At 36.1% G+C, this 20,214-nt stretch overlaps 1 protein-coding gene across 7 annotated transcripts in view; it reads right to left on the bottom strand.

Annotated features, from left to right (window-relative positions):
• Positions 1–20,214, bottom strand: part of RGS7 (regulator of G protein signaling 7) — a 173,300-nt gene that overhangs the window by 43,182 nt on the left and 109,904 nt on the right. For 6 of the 7 annotated variants that reach the window (XM_087937000.1, XM_087937016.1, XM_087937012.1 and 3 more), the window contains 3 exons: positions 17,915–17,965; positions 3,766–3,872; positions 2,180–2,231 (listed from right to left, as the gene is read on the bottom strand). In XM_087937000.1, the coding sequence (XP_087793126.1) occupies positions 2,180–2,231; positions 3,766–3,872; positions 17,915–17,965 (210 nt within the window). Of the gene's footprint in view, positions 1–2,179; positions 2,232–3,765; positions 3,873–17,914; positions 17,966–19,797; positions 19,831–20,214 lie in introns of those variants that run through there. The other variant, XM_087937031.1, reaches the window with a different exon arrangement.

Raw genomic sequence — 20,214 nt, 5'->3', positions numbered from 1 at the left:
AAATACTACACACAAAACAGCACACATTCTCCTACAGAGAGAAGTTTCCTAAAGAATGACTCCAGCATGAGTCTAAAAGCTCAGAAGACAAAACATCTGGTCCCAATGACCGACTCAGATTGGATCCTGCAATATTGTCCTTGGACACATCTATTCATCTTCATTCATAAGAATAAAAGATGACCAAGTTGCAAAAAAAAATTGTACCCACACAAGCCAAAACACCTTCACCAAGGGCCTAGGCAAAGCAACCCCAATCTAGCCCATAAAATAAAACAGAATCTATTTCATAACTAGTTGCACTGACCCTACCTTTCTATCTAAATGCAAGTTGCTAGAACAGCTACTTTAAGCTGCACATTCCTATTCTTTGGTTTGTAGCCAGCTTTGACATTAACAAATATTCTTCCCCAAACCCCAAAAACTTTAACCTTAGACTGTCTACTATTGACCCCACCCCTTTCCTAAGAGGTCTGTAGGGGGCATGCATAAGCGCACCAACATGCCTACTGTCCCTGTCCTATTGGTTTTTTTATTCATATCCATTTCATGTATTCATAATCATGCTTATACTTATACCTGTTATCTAATACTTGCTTGAAAAATAAATAAGTAAGTAAATAAATAAATAAAATAAAAAAACAGTGGTAAAGGAGAGAGAGACTTCCTGCCTGTGAGTTTCTGAATTTCTCTTCACCACTTGATTTTCCCTGCCTTCAGTTTGATCCACCCATTAGCCCTTAGAGAGCTTGTACATCTGAAAGTACATGTTAGGTAGAATTCCTCTGCCTTAATCTGATCCAGAATGTTGGCTTATCTGGGACTGTTGTGATAATAATCAGTTCCAGAGTGCCCACGCAGAACTATCTTGCTTCATACACAGATATTAATCAAAGCAGCATTAAATGATGTGTTTCAAGGAATGCAACACTTGATATCACCTCAGACAGAGCTTGTTCATAACTTTGAGGTGAAAATTAAAGAATGACTCACAAAAGGGATGAGGAACTATTTCCAAATCAGTTCTAAGCAGTTTGAGAGCAAGAAAGAATTCCTTGAATTACAGTTGTTAAAAAACCAGAAAGATAAATGCGAGTTTGACCTTCCAGTTTCTGTAAATGCGGGTCCTCTTGGAATTAACATTTCATTATGATGGGCTAGCTTCCAAAGAATGCAATCCTATGCTCCCTACTTTGAAATCTGAGTCCTGGTGGAAACAGGCCCATAGCATTGTCATTCAATCTCATTTTTACTGCTTCATCCTTTAAAGGACTAAAACAGCTCTAAAGTATCTGTGCGGCTAGCAACATTAATTCCTTCCCTGTAACTTTATTCCGCGTTATTCAGAATATGCTTTTCAGTGATTAATGCTTGAAGACAAGGAAACACTACCTTATGTTAAACAGTTGGGTTCCTTTCTACATAACAAAAACAACCAGAATGTGCCATTCTTAATGTAGTCACATCTAATAATAGTTAACATGTGAATCTTTTCATGGTGTGGAAGTCAGTTTCTATAATTCAGTATATTCTTAAAAACACAGGAACAATTGATTGAAGGATTATTCAGGCTGTGCAACCTAGAAAAATTAATTTACTAAATTGAAATATTATATCCCATGGAAAACAGAATGTACATGTGTTTTGCATACCACTGGATGCCATATGTTTTGATGCATTATTCGCTAGCAGACCGTAAAAATATTGTAAGTTTTACTGAATGAACATTTTTATGGTTTTCTGTAACTAAAAACTTTTCTAAATAACTATTAATGCCTAAATAATATAAGTAAGATATTACCACATGGGGACTCTGCTATCCATTACTACATTCACATAACTTCTTGTTTGACTGGCTCTGAATTAGTTTTCAGCTTTGGACCTAAGTTGCCTACCATAATATTAATGTCAGGTTTGCAGTCTCTGAATCTTCTTCTAAATAAATGTCTGTAGCTTTGCAAAAGGAGACGCATTTTTTAATATTCCCAGTCTATGCACAGATTTGACCTCTGCCTTAGTAAACTTTGTAAACCAAAGCCAATCTTGAGCTCAGCATTAGTAGTTCTCTCCCTAGCTTTGAAAAATACAGCTAAGAGTTGCTTAATTATAAAGTGTAAATTAACAGATTAGTCCATTCACTGCAAGACTCCAGACTGAAAGAAATGAGAGGCACACTGACCATAATCTGTATTTTCCGGCTCCCAACAATTAGATGGCCAAAAATAGGGTGTCTGCAAAACAAAACAAAGAAAAAAATTAGACAATGCAACACATGACACATATTCTGAATGTCAATTTTTGAGTCACTGTGAGATGGGAAGCTATAAAATATGATAAAATTAGCTATTCTTGGGAATTATTGATTGAATTCATTTGCATACTTGAATAGCTGTGTTGATTAATCAATTAATTTCATTCAATTGAAATACCCAACAACTCTTATTATGTGATAATGCTAAGGCTATGAGTTTTTGATATTATTGTTGTTGTGTTTGAGAGTGTTGTGTTGAGAGTTGAGACACTGTGAGTGGGGCATTAAATGCCAAAAAAGCCTCTTCTATTAGCACTCACCAATCTGAAATTGTGTAAGTAACCCAATGTTAAGCTGAAATCAGTTTCTTCTATAAACAGGGATTCTTGATCTTTTCTAAATATTTTATACTGTTCTTCAATGCAAGGACTTACCTGACTGTAATAAATAGCTTGAAACCAGGTTTTAATTGCATAACTAAACCCTGTGGCTCACCTGTTTGTCAAAAGGCCCTAGCCTATGCCTAGAAGTTGAGTCATGCCAAGTTTTGGTTTGAAACCAAAAAAGAAAGAAATCTAGTTTCCTTGAATCAACTTCCAGACAACTCTTGCTGGCTGACTGAGAATCTTCACTCACATATCGCCCTAGTGCTAGTCTATGCTTTTTTCATACAATTAATCCAGCTAAGGATTAGAAGACAAAAGCTGTTTAATAATCTATACATGGGATGAAAGAGATAACCATCTTTCTACTGTTGTGCTTATTAATGTTTGGATGGCATAAAGCAGACAGAGTAACTCCACAAAGCATCCATAAAAAGTCTTTTTTATTGGTTCATCAGGCATCCTATCAACTCACATTTATGACAAGGTTCTTCTTAATGTCCAATCCTTTACATATCTGAATTGTGGTGTAAAAAGATGGTTATCTCTTTCGTCCCATATTGTAGAGACAGGGGGTAGAGCTGCTATCACAAGGCTGTGTTCAGGCAAGAGTGAGGGAGCCTCCCCCAACCCAACAAGGGTCAATTTAGTGACCAATCAGGATTACAGATGTGGCCACATGTCATGAACTACATTTCCCAGGATATCTTAACTACACTTACCATGATGCATTCCCTTAAGGGAACAGCTCTTAAATCCTAACTAACTATCCCAAATCCCATTAACTCTAAACTGTCTGGACAGCACAATCAGTGGTGCTGATTATGAACAGCCAAATGTATAGACTTTCCCAATAGTATTATTTCCATAATTCACATCCAATGGTCATATTTTCTAGAAGTTCTAGTGATCACATTGTTTAGGAAGCATAAAGTGAAGGAAGAGTATTGCCTTAACAAAATATTAAGAGACTCTCTGTGGGGAAAAGAAAACTATCTCTATCTGACAGAATGGGGTACATGTTGATTAAACTATCACTTTATAAATGGAATTGCTTATTGTTTGGGGTGAATAACTGCTCTTCTAATAATTAGTTAAAGTTAAAAAAAAACCAATGCTGTAAAAACTTACTTGGAACCGATAAAAAGTACCATCATCCTTCAAGGTTAGAACATGGTCTGAGATAGGAAAGAAATAACCATGGGCTGCCATAAGTGTTCCCAAATGAAGGGCTTCCACTATACCAGAAGAAGACAAAAACATTGTAATGTTTTATGTTATGCATTTTTTTTTCTACTTGAACGATGTTAGAACCCTTCCTATGGTAGAATTTTCATGAGTCAGTGACAATTTGGCTGATGAAATATCAGTCATAGGAATTATAGGGAAAAATCATTCTTACAATTGATAGCAATCATAATAATATTAAAATAAGAATGTTTACCATCACTGTGCATAAGCAGTAATTATACAATGATGTCTCATGTAAGGAAATTCTCATGATGACATCATAAAGCATGTGTTGTCATTTGCCCATGATCTCATGTCAACACCCACAATCATGAAATGTTTTTTTAATTATTATTAGTAGTATCCTTGTATTTACCACTTATTAAGAACAGGAGGCAACAAGAGAAATCAAACACTACACTGTATTGAATTTAGATTGGAAAAACTCTATTAAAGAATGCTTCTGTTTTTTATTTTTCTGAATTAAAAAAAACCTGGACATCCTAACACAGATAATGGAATGTTTATTTACAGTCAGAACATTAAACACATTATAAAATCAAACACTGATATTCCACAGAAATAAAGTGCTCTAAGAATATATTTATATGCACAAAGCCCTTTCTGCAGTCCATTAATTGGTTTGATATTCTTTGAATTTGTGTCTGTTGGGATAATCCATTATAATGTTCATTACCACATAGTTGTTCTTTGTAGGATATTTAAAGAAATCCCTCATGGATGACCTTCACTGTTATAACCCTGCTGCAAATCACAAATACAAGGCAGCTTCATACATGACCCCCTCATGAAGACACAGTCATATAATAGTGAAGAGATGGAACTTGGACTGAAGAGGTGCATTTTCAAGTCCCTCCTCAACTACAAAGCTTACAGGGTGACATTAGGCCATTTATTTTATTTTTTTCCAAGGTTGACCTTGTAGGGATAACATTAGTGCATATTGCCATGTGTGCTTCCAAAGGGGGAAAATGAATAGTGATGACAAGGAGGATACAAAAACATTAATAAGGCAGCTCCATGCAAAAGACTTTGTGGTGATAAAAGAGTAACTCAAAGGAGTTACATGAGGCTTCTTCAGCAGTCTTTTATAGTAAGACCATGTTTTTATAAAAATTACTATCAGAAAATAAGTTGATCATAAGGTATTTCAACTATTCTGGCCAGTAATCTTGGGGACACATTATTGCTCTTTTTAATAGCAAGCATCAATTCTCCCACTTAATGAAGCTAATGCATATTCAAGAAGCTTATTCTTTTTAGTTACTACTCCCAAATTAAAACTGAGTCTCAAGAAATGTGGAAATATGCCACACGGACGCTCTACTCTGTGTCCAGTTGTGTCCCCTCCAGTCTGACCTTAAGCACAAGGGAAGGAAAGCTATGAGTAACTGCTTTCTTCTAAAGATGAGATAGTCAAAGCCGGCTGGCATGCACTGCATGGGACAGGAGCTCCTCCCCCACTTCTATGTCTCTCCCTCCCTTATTTGGAGTCCCATCTGTTTTGTCACGGCTTGTAAGAAGAGGAGATTGGGAAAAGAATTGTCATCTCCTCCTCCACCACCTCCTCTTCTCCAAACCTGTCTGGGCATATGGAGAGAGTCTTGCAGAGTTTAGTTGTCAACCCCTTTTGAGAAGGCTTAGAGTGGGAAAAGAGATGAGGCACTGGAGGCGTATTGCTGTTACCATTAAGATGTTACAGTGAATTAAGCAAGCAAGCAAGCAAATAAAACATAGCACTGAAATTATAAATGCATTCAGCCAAAGTGGAGAATCTGTTGTATTTCTTCTCGAGGGATGGAAAGGTTAGTTTCCCTACTGCCAATTTCAGTTCCATCCACCACTCAATATTGGGAAATTTCTACAGAAGGAGGCTATGACCCATCTCCATTGTTCCAGAGGGCTGAACATGAAATTTGCAGGAAGGCAGATTCTGACTCAGTGCTAGGGGGGAAAATCCTAACAATACAAGAATGGAATCAATTATTGTTATACGATGAGCTCCCCTTCACTGGATAGTGAAACTAGATTTATTCCAGGGATGCCTTAAGTGAAGTCTCTGCATTAAGCAGCAGGATAGACTGAGGAGCCTAATGGCTTCTCCCCTTTAGGATTCTGTGACTTATCATCATAATGATAACAAAAATGATTCAGGTTTGATCCCAGATATGTCAGGTAAAGAAGGCAGTTCACTATTAGACTTCTTTTGATGTTGGTAAAGCAGCTTTTCTCAACTTCATGATCTTCAGCAAACATAAATCAACAGGGAAAAATAAAAAATATTGTTAACAAACCTCAAAGGATGGATAGTCCTAAAACAATCTAATACAATTTTCAAATGCCTTTTTTAAAATTTCTTTTCCAGATTATAGATAGTCTTTATTTACTGGCTGCTTCATTTAAAGTTAAAGTTATAGTAATGTAAAAAAAAAAGAAAAACCCACCAAAGTGTCAAGGCTCCAACTAAGGAACCCAAGCAAATCAGAACTCTGAGACTTGGTTCCTTCTCAAAGATCTTCTTTATTGAGTACATCATATTGGCACAGCTTCAATGGAAAATCAATTCTAAATCTTTTCTGTGGTTTCAGTATAATTAAACTAGGAAGTAACCCCATGCCCAAGTGTCACAGGTCACGTTGGCCAATTGGGTTAATTGATGGGCTCTTCAGGCACTCATTCCCCAATCTTATCAGTTGCCAGTAGAGATTACCTTGGTTCTTGCAAGAAAGCTCTTTGTTGGGTCTAGTAATGCAATCCAACCTCACTCCCCCCGCCCTTCCTCCTCTGTGTGGCAAGTGAGGAATAGAAAGGTGGCTGCGGCCAGGTTCAATTTGAAGTTGACACAAAGGTAATGGAGAACACGGAAGTAAAATTGCAAGTCACTGTCATATGATGTTTCACTTAATGACCAAATGGGAAGTGATGTCATAGCAGATTATTTTCCACTTAGCAACTGTGGCACTTAGTAACAGAGCCAGTGATCCTAGTCATTGTCGCTAACGGAGGACTATCTGTATTTCTTCAATTTCATTTATAGTTATCTTTATAGTCCCTCTTGTTTGGGGATTTATTTATTTATTTTTATTTTTATTACTTTAATAATAAAGAGCAATGTGTTCAAAATCCATACAGCACATAGAGTGTGCTGCCTGGTTACATTTCTTGGAGTAATATTCATCCTAATCATAGTAATAGTCTTCTCTAATGATAATTTCATAGTGACAGTGCTTTTCCCTCATAACATTGATACCTATTAATTTGTAAAACTAATCAAAATTAATCACAATTAATAACTTACCATAAACAACCCTGATCGTGAGATTAATCTTTCTCTTGTAATCTTCGAATTTCTAACTCCTGTTTCTCTTATTTAACCAATTATAGAACAGATCCCATACCTCAAAATATTCAGTGTCTTCCTTTTCTTTAATTTCAAATGTTAGTTTATTCATTTCTGCACATTCTAAAATGTTTGTTATTATCTTTTCTATTTCTTTTACAATATTTATCCAATATGATGCCCAACAGGAACATTTCTGGTTTTAAATCTATATGTTCCCTTATTGTTTTTTCTAGCCAGGTGTGTATTTCTGTCCAGTATTTTTTTTGCTTTTGAACATGTCCACCACACGTGATAATACATGTCTCCTGTTTGGGGATTTATAATGTCTTTCCACAACTTTATCCAGTCTCGTAGGAAAGGATCATTTCCCCCCAGAATTATAATTTAGAAATTTTTGACATGGTTCTTGGTAATTTATTGATTCTTTGGCCATTCATTTTATTTATTATAAGAAATCAATTTAGACCTTTATTAGTAACTTTTTAATGTGTTTCCTAAGCACTGCACATAATGCTATTAGTCATCATATAAATTACTAAAATAACTGTATGCTGTAGAGAATAGTCTGTTTTCCTAATTCAAACACAAGTACCTCTCTCTTTCTAAGGCATCACAGAAGGAACACCTGGAAGAAGAGTGCTCTTTTCACATTGAAATTCAGCTAATAAACACTTGAACTGAAGCCCACAATTACAGTTCCAGAATGATATTCTGAACATAATAGAACATATTTCAAATAATGATTTTTCAGAAATATAAATATAGCTTTCATTTCCAAAATACAAATATAGCTTTTGCTTCATGGTTACTATAGCAGTTAAAAGTTCAATATTTTATGTGCAGTGCATTTTGTGAACGGAAAGTTTCAATCTTTCTGGGATACATTGAAGCAGATTTTTAATTAAAGTGCTCCTCCAATCAACCAAGCAATGTTACTTGGCATTTATTTACCCTGATGATGCACGTAGAGTACACATTCCCATAACAGAGGCATATTATTTTATTTTACTTTTTTAAAGATTAGATTTATTATTTATTAAAATATTTCTACTCTGCTCACAAGCCTAAGATCCTCAGAGCAAGTTGCAACCCTTAAATATATTAGATGAAAATTAAACTGAAGTAAAAACAATAAATTGTTAGAATAATACCCAACAATAAAAAAAATATCAATGGGATAACAGCCAGGTTCAACTGCCAGCTAAAAAGCAGTCACCCCTGACACCAGTCTAGCTTTCAGAGAAAATATTCCAAAACCAGGGATTTTTAAATAGAGTAACCCTCATTTGTAGCTTTACCAACTGTGGGAACTGTTCCTTCAACCAAAATTAATATAATACACACTAAATGATGTATTCTCTCAAGCATCAAGATGCTAAATCATTACAACTTTTAATCTCATTACTAAAGCTTGAAGTCCAATTTTCAGGATAAGTATTTTTGAGATTTGGCAGCTGGCAACAGGATGTGTTCTTTATTTGTGGAAAATACCCTAAAAATGTCAGGAATAATTCAATTTTATTATATATGATTTGCATGGTTGCACTCATGCTCAAGGTTTGTTTCTTAGCCAGAGAGTGGTGCATTGTAAAAGACTGCAACACCAGAAGGCCTATAAGGTTTCTAAAACAATGAAATTACTATTACTGTGTATTATTGTGTTTATAAAGCTAGATATGTAAAATAGCCAGAAAAAAAGCCATGACAGTGGTTAAAGGTCCCCACATCAAATTTAAGTAGGGTAGTGGAATTTCTTCAAAGATGACCAAGCAAAAATGGTGGGAGTTCTTATACATAATGAAAGGGAAAGATAAAGAACATTTTTTCAGGCCCTAAAACCAAGGGCCCTGTTCACTCTGTTTTGGAGCAGAATATTGTTATTACTGAATTTGCCAAGATTGGGTGTCTGGATGGGAACCAAACAGGATAGGATGAAGATGAAGCCAAGAATGAATAAAATGAACTCTGAATACTGAGCTTCCACTCTACTGTTATTCCATAATATTTGTGATCTGTTTGAATACAATTTTCATTTGTCCTTGGGCTTCTTTAAAAATACCTCTGGAATAACTGCAAAGGTGGGATAGTTGAAGGATATTTGTGCTTTAATAATGGGTGGCTCAGTGGCTAAGATGCTGAGCTTGTCGATCAGAAAGGTGAACAGTTCGGCAGTTTGAATCCCTAGCACCGCGTAATGGAGTGAGATCCTGTTACTTGTCCCAGCTTCTGCCAATCTAGCAGTTCAAAAGCATGTAAAAATGCAAGTAGAAAAATAGGGACCACTTTGGTGGGAAGGGAACAGCATTCTGTGCACCTTCGGCATTTAGTCATGCCAGCCACATGACCACAGAGACGTCTTCAGACAATGCTGGCTCTTTGGCTTGGTAACAGAGATGAGCACCGCCCCCTAGAGCCAGAAATAACTAGCACATATGTGTGAGGGGAATCTTTACCTTTACCTTTAATGGGGAATAGTTTGCTAATTATGAAGCTGATTTTTAAAAAGTAACTATTACTATTGTGTATTCATCCATCATTTCAATTTTTCTTCTAGTTAATCTCAAGGAACAATAGAAACCTGAGTCTAACATGAAAACCCAGATGTCTGCTTTTATCCCACATTTACCCCAACAGCACTATCACAACCCCCCCGCAACAACTTTGCACACAGGATTAGAGGTAATTTTGTCTGCTCCTCCTTTTAAGTCATCATGATTTACAAGGTCAAAGTAGTATCAGAACATGTTAACTGCCAAGGATGTTCAATTATAGATCTAAAGGTATCATTTTGGAACAGCAAAACTATAGTGTAAGAGACTGTGGAACTCACACACATCAAAAGGTTTCAGGCTGTCCCAGAACACACAATTAACCAACACAATGGGAATTTAATACCTTACAATTACTAATTAATGAGGCATTTGTAATCTGCATTTCGTGTAGCCTACTACCCTTTCTCCCCCTGTCCCTTGCTTCAACTAAATTTAAATCCTACATCAGTTTAATAGTCCATGGATCTGATGATATGAGCCCAGGTCTCAAAAGCTTACATTTTTTAAAAAAAAGTCAGTTAGTTTGAACAGGTGTCAAAACTTTTTCTGATTTTAGGCATTTTATCATTTAATCTGGATTATTATTACTTTACTTTGGGTGAGCTACCTTTTTGTGTTATTAGAAAATTTGTGTTTATTTTCAAGATTTTTTTCTCCAAGAAAATCACCTGCCTCGCTAATTTACCTGTACTGTTGATACAGTATAAGACATATATTTTAATGTTGGCCTTTCAGCTTTCCTGTGATGTTTTTTGCCTCTAACTGATCAACAGGAGGCAGCATATGAATGCTTTCATTCTTACTGAATTTCATCAGATACATATAGACTCTGTAATCAGATTTTAGACATCATATAGTCCAACTTCTTTTATCAAAAAGCAAGTGGCAAAAATACCACAGAAGCATATACAGTAAATCTACCCACATCCCTGTGAGGGAGGTGGGTGGGTGACAAGATTCAAAAAATGCATAGCTTGAGTTCATGACATGTATCAACTTGTTTTTCTAGATTGACAGCTTAAAATAAAGAAGGCATACTTCCTTACCTCCATCCTTTCCCACTTATAAAGTCAATTATAAATTTGACACATACATATTTGTAGAGTACCTGACAGAAGTGCTCTGTATTTTTAATATGCAATTGTAATGTTTTTACAATTTTTGATATGTGGAATCGATCTTAAAATCAAAAGTCAACATAATTGAACATAGAATAATAGAGTTGGAAGGGATCTCTGAAGTTTTCTAGTCCAACCTACTGCTCAAGCAGGAGATCCTATACCATTTCAGACCAATGATTGCCCATTCTCTTTTTGAAAACTTCCAATGATGGAAGCTTATAATAATAATGAAAATTAAAATATCACAATGGCCCCAAAAACCCAGGTCATAATTGTATGCAAAGGGAAGTTTGAAAACCGAAATTTTACTACAATGTGAGTAGAGCAAGAGTCTTGAGCTGGGCTAATGTGGGTGAGTTGCAGGAAATCACAACTGGAGGGATATAGCTACCTTGCTATTATCACGGAACATTGTTTGATATCAATGTGAGGAACTAACTGCTTTTTCTGGAGAACTGGGATCATAGCGCCTTCTACTTGTTACATAAGTTGCACAGAATCATTTTCCTGGAAGCAACTCCAGTGCAGTTGGCATTTTTAATGAAGTAACCTTAAGGTAGTAAATAATCATCCATGTGAGTCGTTTTAACAGAACACAAGTTTTAAGGATTTTCATCCGTCTTCTACTACAGGAACCTATGAACATATGAAGCTATGTGCAGCTTGAGAAAACGTATATGACAGCATAATCCCCATTTTCTTACCCAAGGAAGAGTTTGAGAATAGGCACTAACTCTCCTGTATATCTTTATTAATTTATTCACTTTAAAATATTTGAAACTAAGGCATCTGTTCTCGTCATATTATGACACACGGCTCAAGACAATAGAACTAAAAAATCAAAGCAACCAGATTTGAAAAGTAAAGCTGAGGAAGTTTTGAGGGCATAAGTAAGACAACCTACATCTGAACTATATAAATCTTTTATACCTGCTAAATTAGAAATTCATTCCCTATATACCCTTCATACTTAATACAGAATACTCATTGAACTGCATAAATCATTGCTATTGCAGTAGGAAAAAGAGGGACTGGCCTGAAACATAATTGGCCTTTAGAATGGAAGAGTAAACCAGTATTATTTCAATGATTAAGGACACTAAGCCCAAAGTATATAATGACTCCAATTTTAAAAATCGTCATGTTTTTATACATGATATTGAATAGATAGGCTAACAAAGGCATTAATATTATACTGGCTGCAGAATAGCTCCAGTTTGAAAATTGCAGGTAATTTGTTTTTCATGCATTGTTTGCATTAATAACAATAATTAATAATTGCATTAAGTGGTGATGGGAAATAGATCAATTGCATGGCCACAAGAGATTCCAATTTCAAATTAAATGAGCTATCATGATACATGGAAGTGAAGTATGCAATTTTAAAATAGTATATTCTTGAAAAAGTTTCTTAGCTCTGAAATTTTCAGTCCTTGTTCCAATTCTGTCATAAACTGACATAAGAACATTTAGCATTAGCCTATAATTAGAAGTATAAGATTAATTGAATGATATTTTTAAAATGATTAATATCACAATCCGTATAGTCGATGTCCCAGATGGTGCTTCTGGTACCTAATCATAGAGGTTTTTAGGACTTTGTTCACCTGTACCATTGATGTATTGGTATATGTGTGGAAGATAAATGCAAGATTACCAGCTAAAGTATTGAAAACTGAATATACAAGCACAGTTACAGGAACTACTGTGTGCATTAACAAGTGCGAACTATCTATGCCATTTCAGAGAATAACAAATGAATATCACAATAGTTAAACACTGATGCTAACATCCAATATAGACATATTCTACTATGTTTATGTAGATTTTGCAATTCCCTTGCAGTGAGTTCTTAAAGGAGTTAAGACAAATGCTCTAACACTACTTTTTTGTGTTTGCCCTGCATTTGCCATACACTGTGTCCAATAATAAATAAACATTGGGATAAATATCAAAATTTAGAAAGGTGGAGAGAAGCCCAACATTGGTGGAAAGGTGGGATATCCCAACATTATCCAGCTATGAAGCTTAAACAAAGGAGCCAGTGGTTTATTCTTGCTCTCCACTGTGCATGGCAACAATCCTGTCTGAGTTTGCTCACTTCCTCTCTTAATCACTTCTGCAAATGGCATGTAAATTGCTTTAAGGATACAAAGAACCTTCAGAAGGACAAGTTTCATTATGCTGAGTGGATCACCTTCAATATTCAGTAATACAAGTTTCCTGTAACTTTACGAACTTAATGAAAAGGTTTTTTGTTAATAAATAAGCAGGAAAAGGGTGATTAAAACATTGATTTTGGACAATTAATCAATGGACAAAGGGCCCAGACTGAATGGAAATAAGATTTTGGAACTAATTATAAGAATCCTTCCTTTTGTTTGTCTAAAATCCTATTAAAACATATTAAGATTACACGTAAAGGAGAACACCCACTAATATAGAATATAAGTGTTTTAATTCTGGAAGAATTCAAGGATATTGTTTCTGGTAACTCTCAATGGAATGTTTCATGATTAAGTTTGAATGACAAACTTTACAGATTTGTTTATAGATTTATGATGTGGAACTGTAGTGTACCTTTTAAAACAGCTAAGTTATAACTTTTTAATATAAAGGAATATGAAAGATACAACATATATATTATCATAAAATATACATTATGTATTATATATAATATTCTGATAATATTTAAATGACTTTTGGTGATTAAGATTGAATGATATAAAAGCAACATAAATTATCATAATAAACTTAACTTTCCAACTTTCTTAATTTCATATGAAAACAACTAACAGTGCTAAGGAACATTATTGCACAATAACAGAAATTCATTTACACAATTGTCATTAGTGCACTTCGCCCACAACAATGAAATACTTCTCATCATTCTTAAATGATCTTTTAATGTAACCATTTGTGACTGGATAAAATTGGCGATGAGTAAGACATAGCCACGTACTTCTGCTGAAGATAGAGCATAAGAGATTAAGGCCTAAAAAGAAAACATGAGCGTTTCTCACTTGGACTACCGTACTTCTCTCCTAAAAGAATACAGAAGGCTTCTTCTGGTTCTAATGAAAAAAAGAGCAGCATCTCGTTAAATTAAATATAAAATAATTCAAGCTATATGAATAACGAGAGCTATATGTGCTGCTAACACATTGACACCATACAACGGCATTTTAACAGTGTGAAGATGAGATCTCTCAGTTCTGTGCCCTAAAAAGCAGCAAGCTGTGAGGTACTTTCACCCCTGACATTAAAAGCACCCTTGCTGCTCAACTGATAGGTGCTTGGGCAAAAGATTTGAAAACACATATCTCCAAAGCCAAAGGAAGCAGCAGAACTAATGGTGCCAGACACTGTGTGGAATTCACACCAATATCTATATCCACATCTATATCTACATCTACATTTATATCCTGTGTGTGTGAGAGAGAAAGAGAGACAGAGAAAAAGAGTGTATGTATTTTTACAAAGGAGTTTGCAATCTTTCTCTCAATAGCCAGAGCAAATTTTACAGAGGCCAAAAAGTTGCTGCTAGTTCTCTAACCTCAAAAACAGCAAAACAGTATTTACCCTGTATCTGTGAAAGAGCTGGAATTATAGAAATATTAGCATGCTCAATGCCTGAAAGAGTAATGCTATTTAATAAAATGGATCTTGACAGACTAGAACACTGGGCCATATCTAATAAAATGAAATTCAATAGAGAGGAAAGTAAAGTCCTACACTTAGGCAAGAAAAAACAAAAGTACACATACAGACTGGGTGAAACCAGGCTCAATAACAGTAACTGTGCGAGGGATCTTGGAGTCTTAGTGGACAACCAACTAAATATGAGCCAGCAGTGTGCAGCCGCAGCCAAAAAAGCTAATGCAATCCTAAATTGTATTAACAGAGGGATACAATCAAGATCAAGGAAAGTACTAATACCACTCTATAAAGCCTTAGTAAGACCACACCTAGAGTACTGCGTCCAGTTTTGATCACCACATTATAAAAAAGATGCTGAGACTCTAGAAAAAGTACACAGAAGAGCAACCAGGATGATTAGGGGACTGGACGCTAAAACATACAATGAACAGTTGCAGGAACTGGGTTTGGCTAGTCTAGTAAAGAGAAGGACCAGGGGAGACATGATAGCAGTCTTCCAATATTTGAGGGGCTGCCACAGAAAGGAAGGGGTCAAGCTATTTTCTAAAGCTCCTGTAGGCCAGACAAGGAATAATGGATGGAAACTGAACAAGGAGAGATTTAACCTGGAAATAAGGAGAAACTTTCTGACAGTGAGAACAATCAACCAATGGAATAGTTTGTCCTCAGAAGTTGTGGGAGCGCCATCACTTGAGACCTTCAAGAAGAGATTGGACTGCCATTTGTCAGAAATGGTGTAGGGTCTCCTGCTTGGGCGGGGGGTTGGACTAGATGACCTATAAGGTCCCTTCCAACTCTGATTATCTGTTATCTGTTAATATTACAGCTTGGATTCAAAGTGCTCTACATTCAGAAATGCTACAGAGAAGAAATATGAAGAAGAAATTAGATAACCTTTTGCCTGGAAGGTATAGCCTCCTGCCTGAGTAGGGGGGTGGACTAGAAGGCCTCCAAGGTCCCTTGCAACCTTGTTATTCTATGGTCTACATTCTGTGTTCTACCACAACATGCTGTCAGGTTAGGGGTATAGTTTAAATTCAGCTCAGGTTTCTTGCCTTCCTCAGTCTTTTTCCCCCTCCTCTCTCTGCACACCGCATATTTTCTGAACTCAGAAAATCATTTTCTACATTGGGGGGGCGGGGGGGGGGGAATCACTGAGAGCTGAAAAATGACAACACATGTATATTCTTCAAAATCCCAATAGAACAACATTTTTTATCACTTGCTTAAAACAGCGCAAGTCAATCTCACCTCCTCTGCAACAATCAGGATGCCGCTATCAAAGATGTCCCATTTCTAATTCCCAACAATCTAGTCTAATTATAGATTTTTCCAGTGAGGTTTGTAAATTATGGAGCATTCCTGAAGTTAATCCTGTGCATCCTACACACAACCTAGGAATATGTGGATCCAACCTAAACCTTTGATTTATGCCAAACATGAACCACAAGTTTGAAACTGTGGCTGCAGAAGTTTAGTTACTGCGATTTCTATGAGGTGTAGTTTCAGAATGTTTTCAAGGGCAATCCCATGCCCTACGTGATTCTAAATAAGAGGTGATTAAGGTATGAGTCATTGTAACCAGATCCTTTATCCCCAAATAGTGTGCAGCTGGCAAATAAAGCTATGCAAAGGCGTTTTCAACCATTCTTGCTGTCTGAGTCCCTGCAGACTGGCTGAATCCAAAGTCATGTGCAAATTGGAAACCTGACCTTTCAGAGATACTGCTGCCTAACTTGAATGGGTTGGATTCCTCAATACCCTGTTAGATTGTCTACTGATCAAGAGAATTTCCTCCATGCTGGGGTGAACTTCACTTTCTTCCCCATGTCGAATCCCTCATTGCATTGAAGGTACAGTTCAAACACTCCACCTTAGGCTCCTTAGCATCATTTCAGATGATACAGAATTTGCTGTTGTTCAGTGCATTGTTATGATTTAGTCCCTGATCTATGGATAACATTCCATAGAATCTTAATGTACACATTTTAAAAAAAAGAGTACAATGTACACTGTGGATCTAAGAAAACCTATAGGATAAAAGCAAAAGGTTTTATTGCATCATCTCGAAAAACTGAAAAATAGTGCAAGACCACCCTTAAATAGTATCCACATCTAGTATCAATAAGAATTCTCAAAAAGTTTCTAGTCACTGATTTTGTGAATTGCTGTTGAAAATTCCATTAAAAATGTGCCTGGTTCCCAGAACATTCAGTTGGTAAAATATCTATGGTTCTTTTTACTCTGCTAGCTGAGCCGACATATCATGTGACATATTGGGAATTTTTTCCCCTTCACTAAACTGGGCGTGGGCATGGCCAACATGTGACACATCTAACCCATGGGCCAAATGTTTGACAGTCCTGTCTTAGCCCATCTCACTTCACAGGATTGTGGTTGTGGAGAAAATAGGAGAAGGAAGGAATATTAGCAGGGGTGAGACTCTACCAGATCTGTCCGGTTCTATAGAACCCCTTGTTAACTTTCTAAGCAGTTCGGAGAACCAGTAGTTAGAAGCAATCTCCTTTTGTTTTTTTCCACCCTTATTACATTCTTGCCAGAATGCCTAGATTTCCTGTTTCCGGAGCTCCTGCGGCTTGGCTTTCTTAAAGGGGAAGGGTTGCTTTCAGATTTTTACACTGCTGTTGGGAGGAAATCAGTAGTGGGATTCAAATTTTTTTACTACCAGTTCTGTGTGCGTGGCTTGGTGGGCATGGCAGAGGAAGGATACTGTAAAATCTCCAGTCAGAGGTGGTATTTGCCAATTCTCCAAACTACTTAAAATTTTCACTACCGGTTCTCCAGAACTGGTCAGAACCTGCTGAATACCACCTGTGATGTAAATATAAGGACTTGACTCTCAATTCTTGCTTCTTTGAACTTGTGTAACTGGTTTTTTTTTTTCCATCCTTATTACATTCTTGGCAGAAAGCCTAGACTTCAGATTTTCTCTGTTCCTTCTGCTCTCAACCTGAATTGACGGTGGGACAGAATTGTAGAAAACTATTAAAAATGTTTCTATATTTTGATCTTTTCATAAATTTTGTCCTTTGGTATGGAATGTCATATAAAAGAGAGGGCTAATTTAATTGACATAATCCATGAGTGGGGAGCATTTTTTAAGCCACAAACTTTCATTATGAGCAAGTTCTAATGGACCACACTTTGGGAACTGGAAGATCTGAAGGCAAAAAATGGTACATTTCTTAATCTGGAGTCAACCCAAAATCCAGAATCTTCAAACTCTCTGAAACAATATTCCATGCCATGACTAAAAAATCATAAAGAACAAGTTTAAAAGATTTGCAGAGACAAAGTGGAAGGTGATAGATAAATAAAAATGATCCATTTACCTTGATCTTCTATCGACAAATTCTTTGTTAACCACTGAACAATGTCTGAACCTAGGAAGAAAATTATAATATAATTAAAATGCACTTGCTATAAATTCACCACATTTTACTGTCATTTTAAAAGCAAACCAAAAGTTGGTTTTCCTGATAGATTTGTTTATTAATATATAATATAAAGATGCAACAAGTGGAATCTAATAGCAGTTTAAGAAATTCTACAAGTATTAGTATTTTTTAAATAATAATTTTATTTATTTTATTTTTTATTCATTTGATTTGTCAATTGCTACAAGATAATAAGTATAAGGATAAACATAGTTATGAATACATGAAATGAATACATATAAGAAAAATAAAAGGAACAATAGGACAGGGATGATAGGCATGTTGGTGCACTTATGTATGACCCCTACAGACCTCTTAGGAAAGGGGTGAGGTCTATAGTAGACAGTCTAAGGTTAAAGTTTTGGGGGTTTGGGGAAGAAACCAGGTAGAGTACTCCAGACATTGACCACTCTGTTGCTGAAGTCATATTTCCTGCAATCAAGTTTGGTGCAGTTAACCTTGAGTTTGTATCTATTGTGTGCTCTTGTGTTGTTATGGTTGAAGCTGAAGTATTCATTGACCAGTAGGACATTGCAATGTATGATTTTATATACTAAGATTGGATTGAAGACAGCATAATTCTAATTTTTCTAGATCTAGAATTTCAAGTCTGGTGGCATAAGGTATTCTGCAACGAGTAGAGGAGTGGAGAACTCTTCTTGTGAAATATTTCTGGACTTTCTCAACTGTGTTAATATCAGATACGTGATGTGGGTTCCAGACTGATGAGCTGTATTCGAATATTGGTCTAGCAAATGTTTTGTATGCCCTAGTTAGTAGTGTGATATTACCAGAGAAAAAGCTACGTTGAATTAGGTTAACAATTCTTAATGCCTTTTTGGCTATGTAGTTACAGTGGGCTCTAGCACTTAGATCATTAGAGATGAGTACTCCAAGGTCCTTGATGGAGTTTGGATCATCAACAAGGTCTTGACTATTCTACCTGTATTTTATTTTCTGATTTATTTTTTTTTGCCAATATGTAAGACAGAGCATTTATTTGTTGAGATTTGAAGTTGCCATTTGTTTGACCATTCTGATACATATTCGAGGTCTTTTTGAAGGGTAGCAGTATTGTCTGTGGTGTTGAATAGCTTTACATTATCAGCGAAGAGAACATAGTTGTTCTTAATATGATCACAGAGGTCATTTATGTAGAGTATGAAAAGAGTTGGTCCTAGAACACTGCCTTGGGGGACACCACTGTTGACAGGTACAGAAGACACTCCCAATTTTGACCATTTGTTGTCTGTTTGACAGAAATGCTTCTATCCAGTTATGTAGTTGTCCAGAGATACCTTCCTGAATTTGCTAGCTGCTGCCCTGAAAAGCATAGTCTCCTGTAGATTGAACAGTTTATCACTATGACATAGGGAAAGGCCCAGCCAGTCTTCTGAATTTCTCCAGGCTGCTGGGGACACATCAGTGTTGATTTTGGAGGTGGGGGGCTGCATCAGAGAGGAGAAGGAAAGATCCCATTAACTGTGGAAGCACAGTTAAAAAGTTAAGAACAAACTTTACATATTATTGAACCCTTAGAGATGGAACAGTTCAAACAAATAAATAAAGGAAGCCAACCTCACTTTGCTCAGAAGGCTTAATAATGATAAAACTCTGAAAAAACCCTGTTTTCCAATAATCTAACTTTTCTAGTGAATCACATAACTATGTCTTTGATCATGATGATTAATTATTAGCAGCAATCTGTAGAAAAGGACAGTCTTTAATTTATCCAATTCCTAAACTGTTTCAGGGTATCAATCCAGATCACGTTTTACCTTATTTTACTGGAGTGCAATTCTTGTCTCCTGTAATGAACGCTATATTGTAAAAATGTGAAAAAGATGACTTTAATTCACTATAACAGATAAGGTCACCTTTGAGTTGTGCTCAACTCCTAGTGATAAAGAGGTTGTAACATTAACAGAAGGCTATATTAGGTTACATTAACAGAATTGTGCCAGTACATCTCTTCCCCCTCACATTTACAGGCCAAGAAATTAGAAACAGTCCCGTCTGAGACATTTGCCCTGGCCCCATTCCTTTGCATCTTTTACACTGGAGAACTCTCATTTCACAGATGTCATGAAATATTCTAGTCTCTTTTTCTCATATATCTGAGATTTTTATCTATGTATTAGCAAACCATGTAGCCTGGGGTTTTTTGTTTTTTTTAAAAGCTCACTGTCAAAATA

The sequence above is a fragment of the Pseudonaja textilis genome, chromosome 1, assembly GCF_049901715.1.
Source record: "Pseudonaja textilis isolate UNSWEBS1 chromosome 1, rPseTex1.2, whole genome shotgun sequence".
Lineage (NCBI taxonomy): Eukaryota > Metazoa > Chordata > Lepidosauria > Squamata > Elapidae > Pseudonaja > Pseudonaja textilis.
This window is presented reverse-complemented; position numbering and strand designations above follow the sequence as displayed.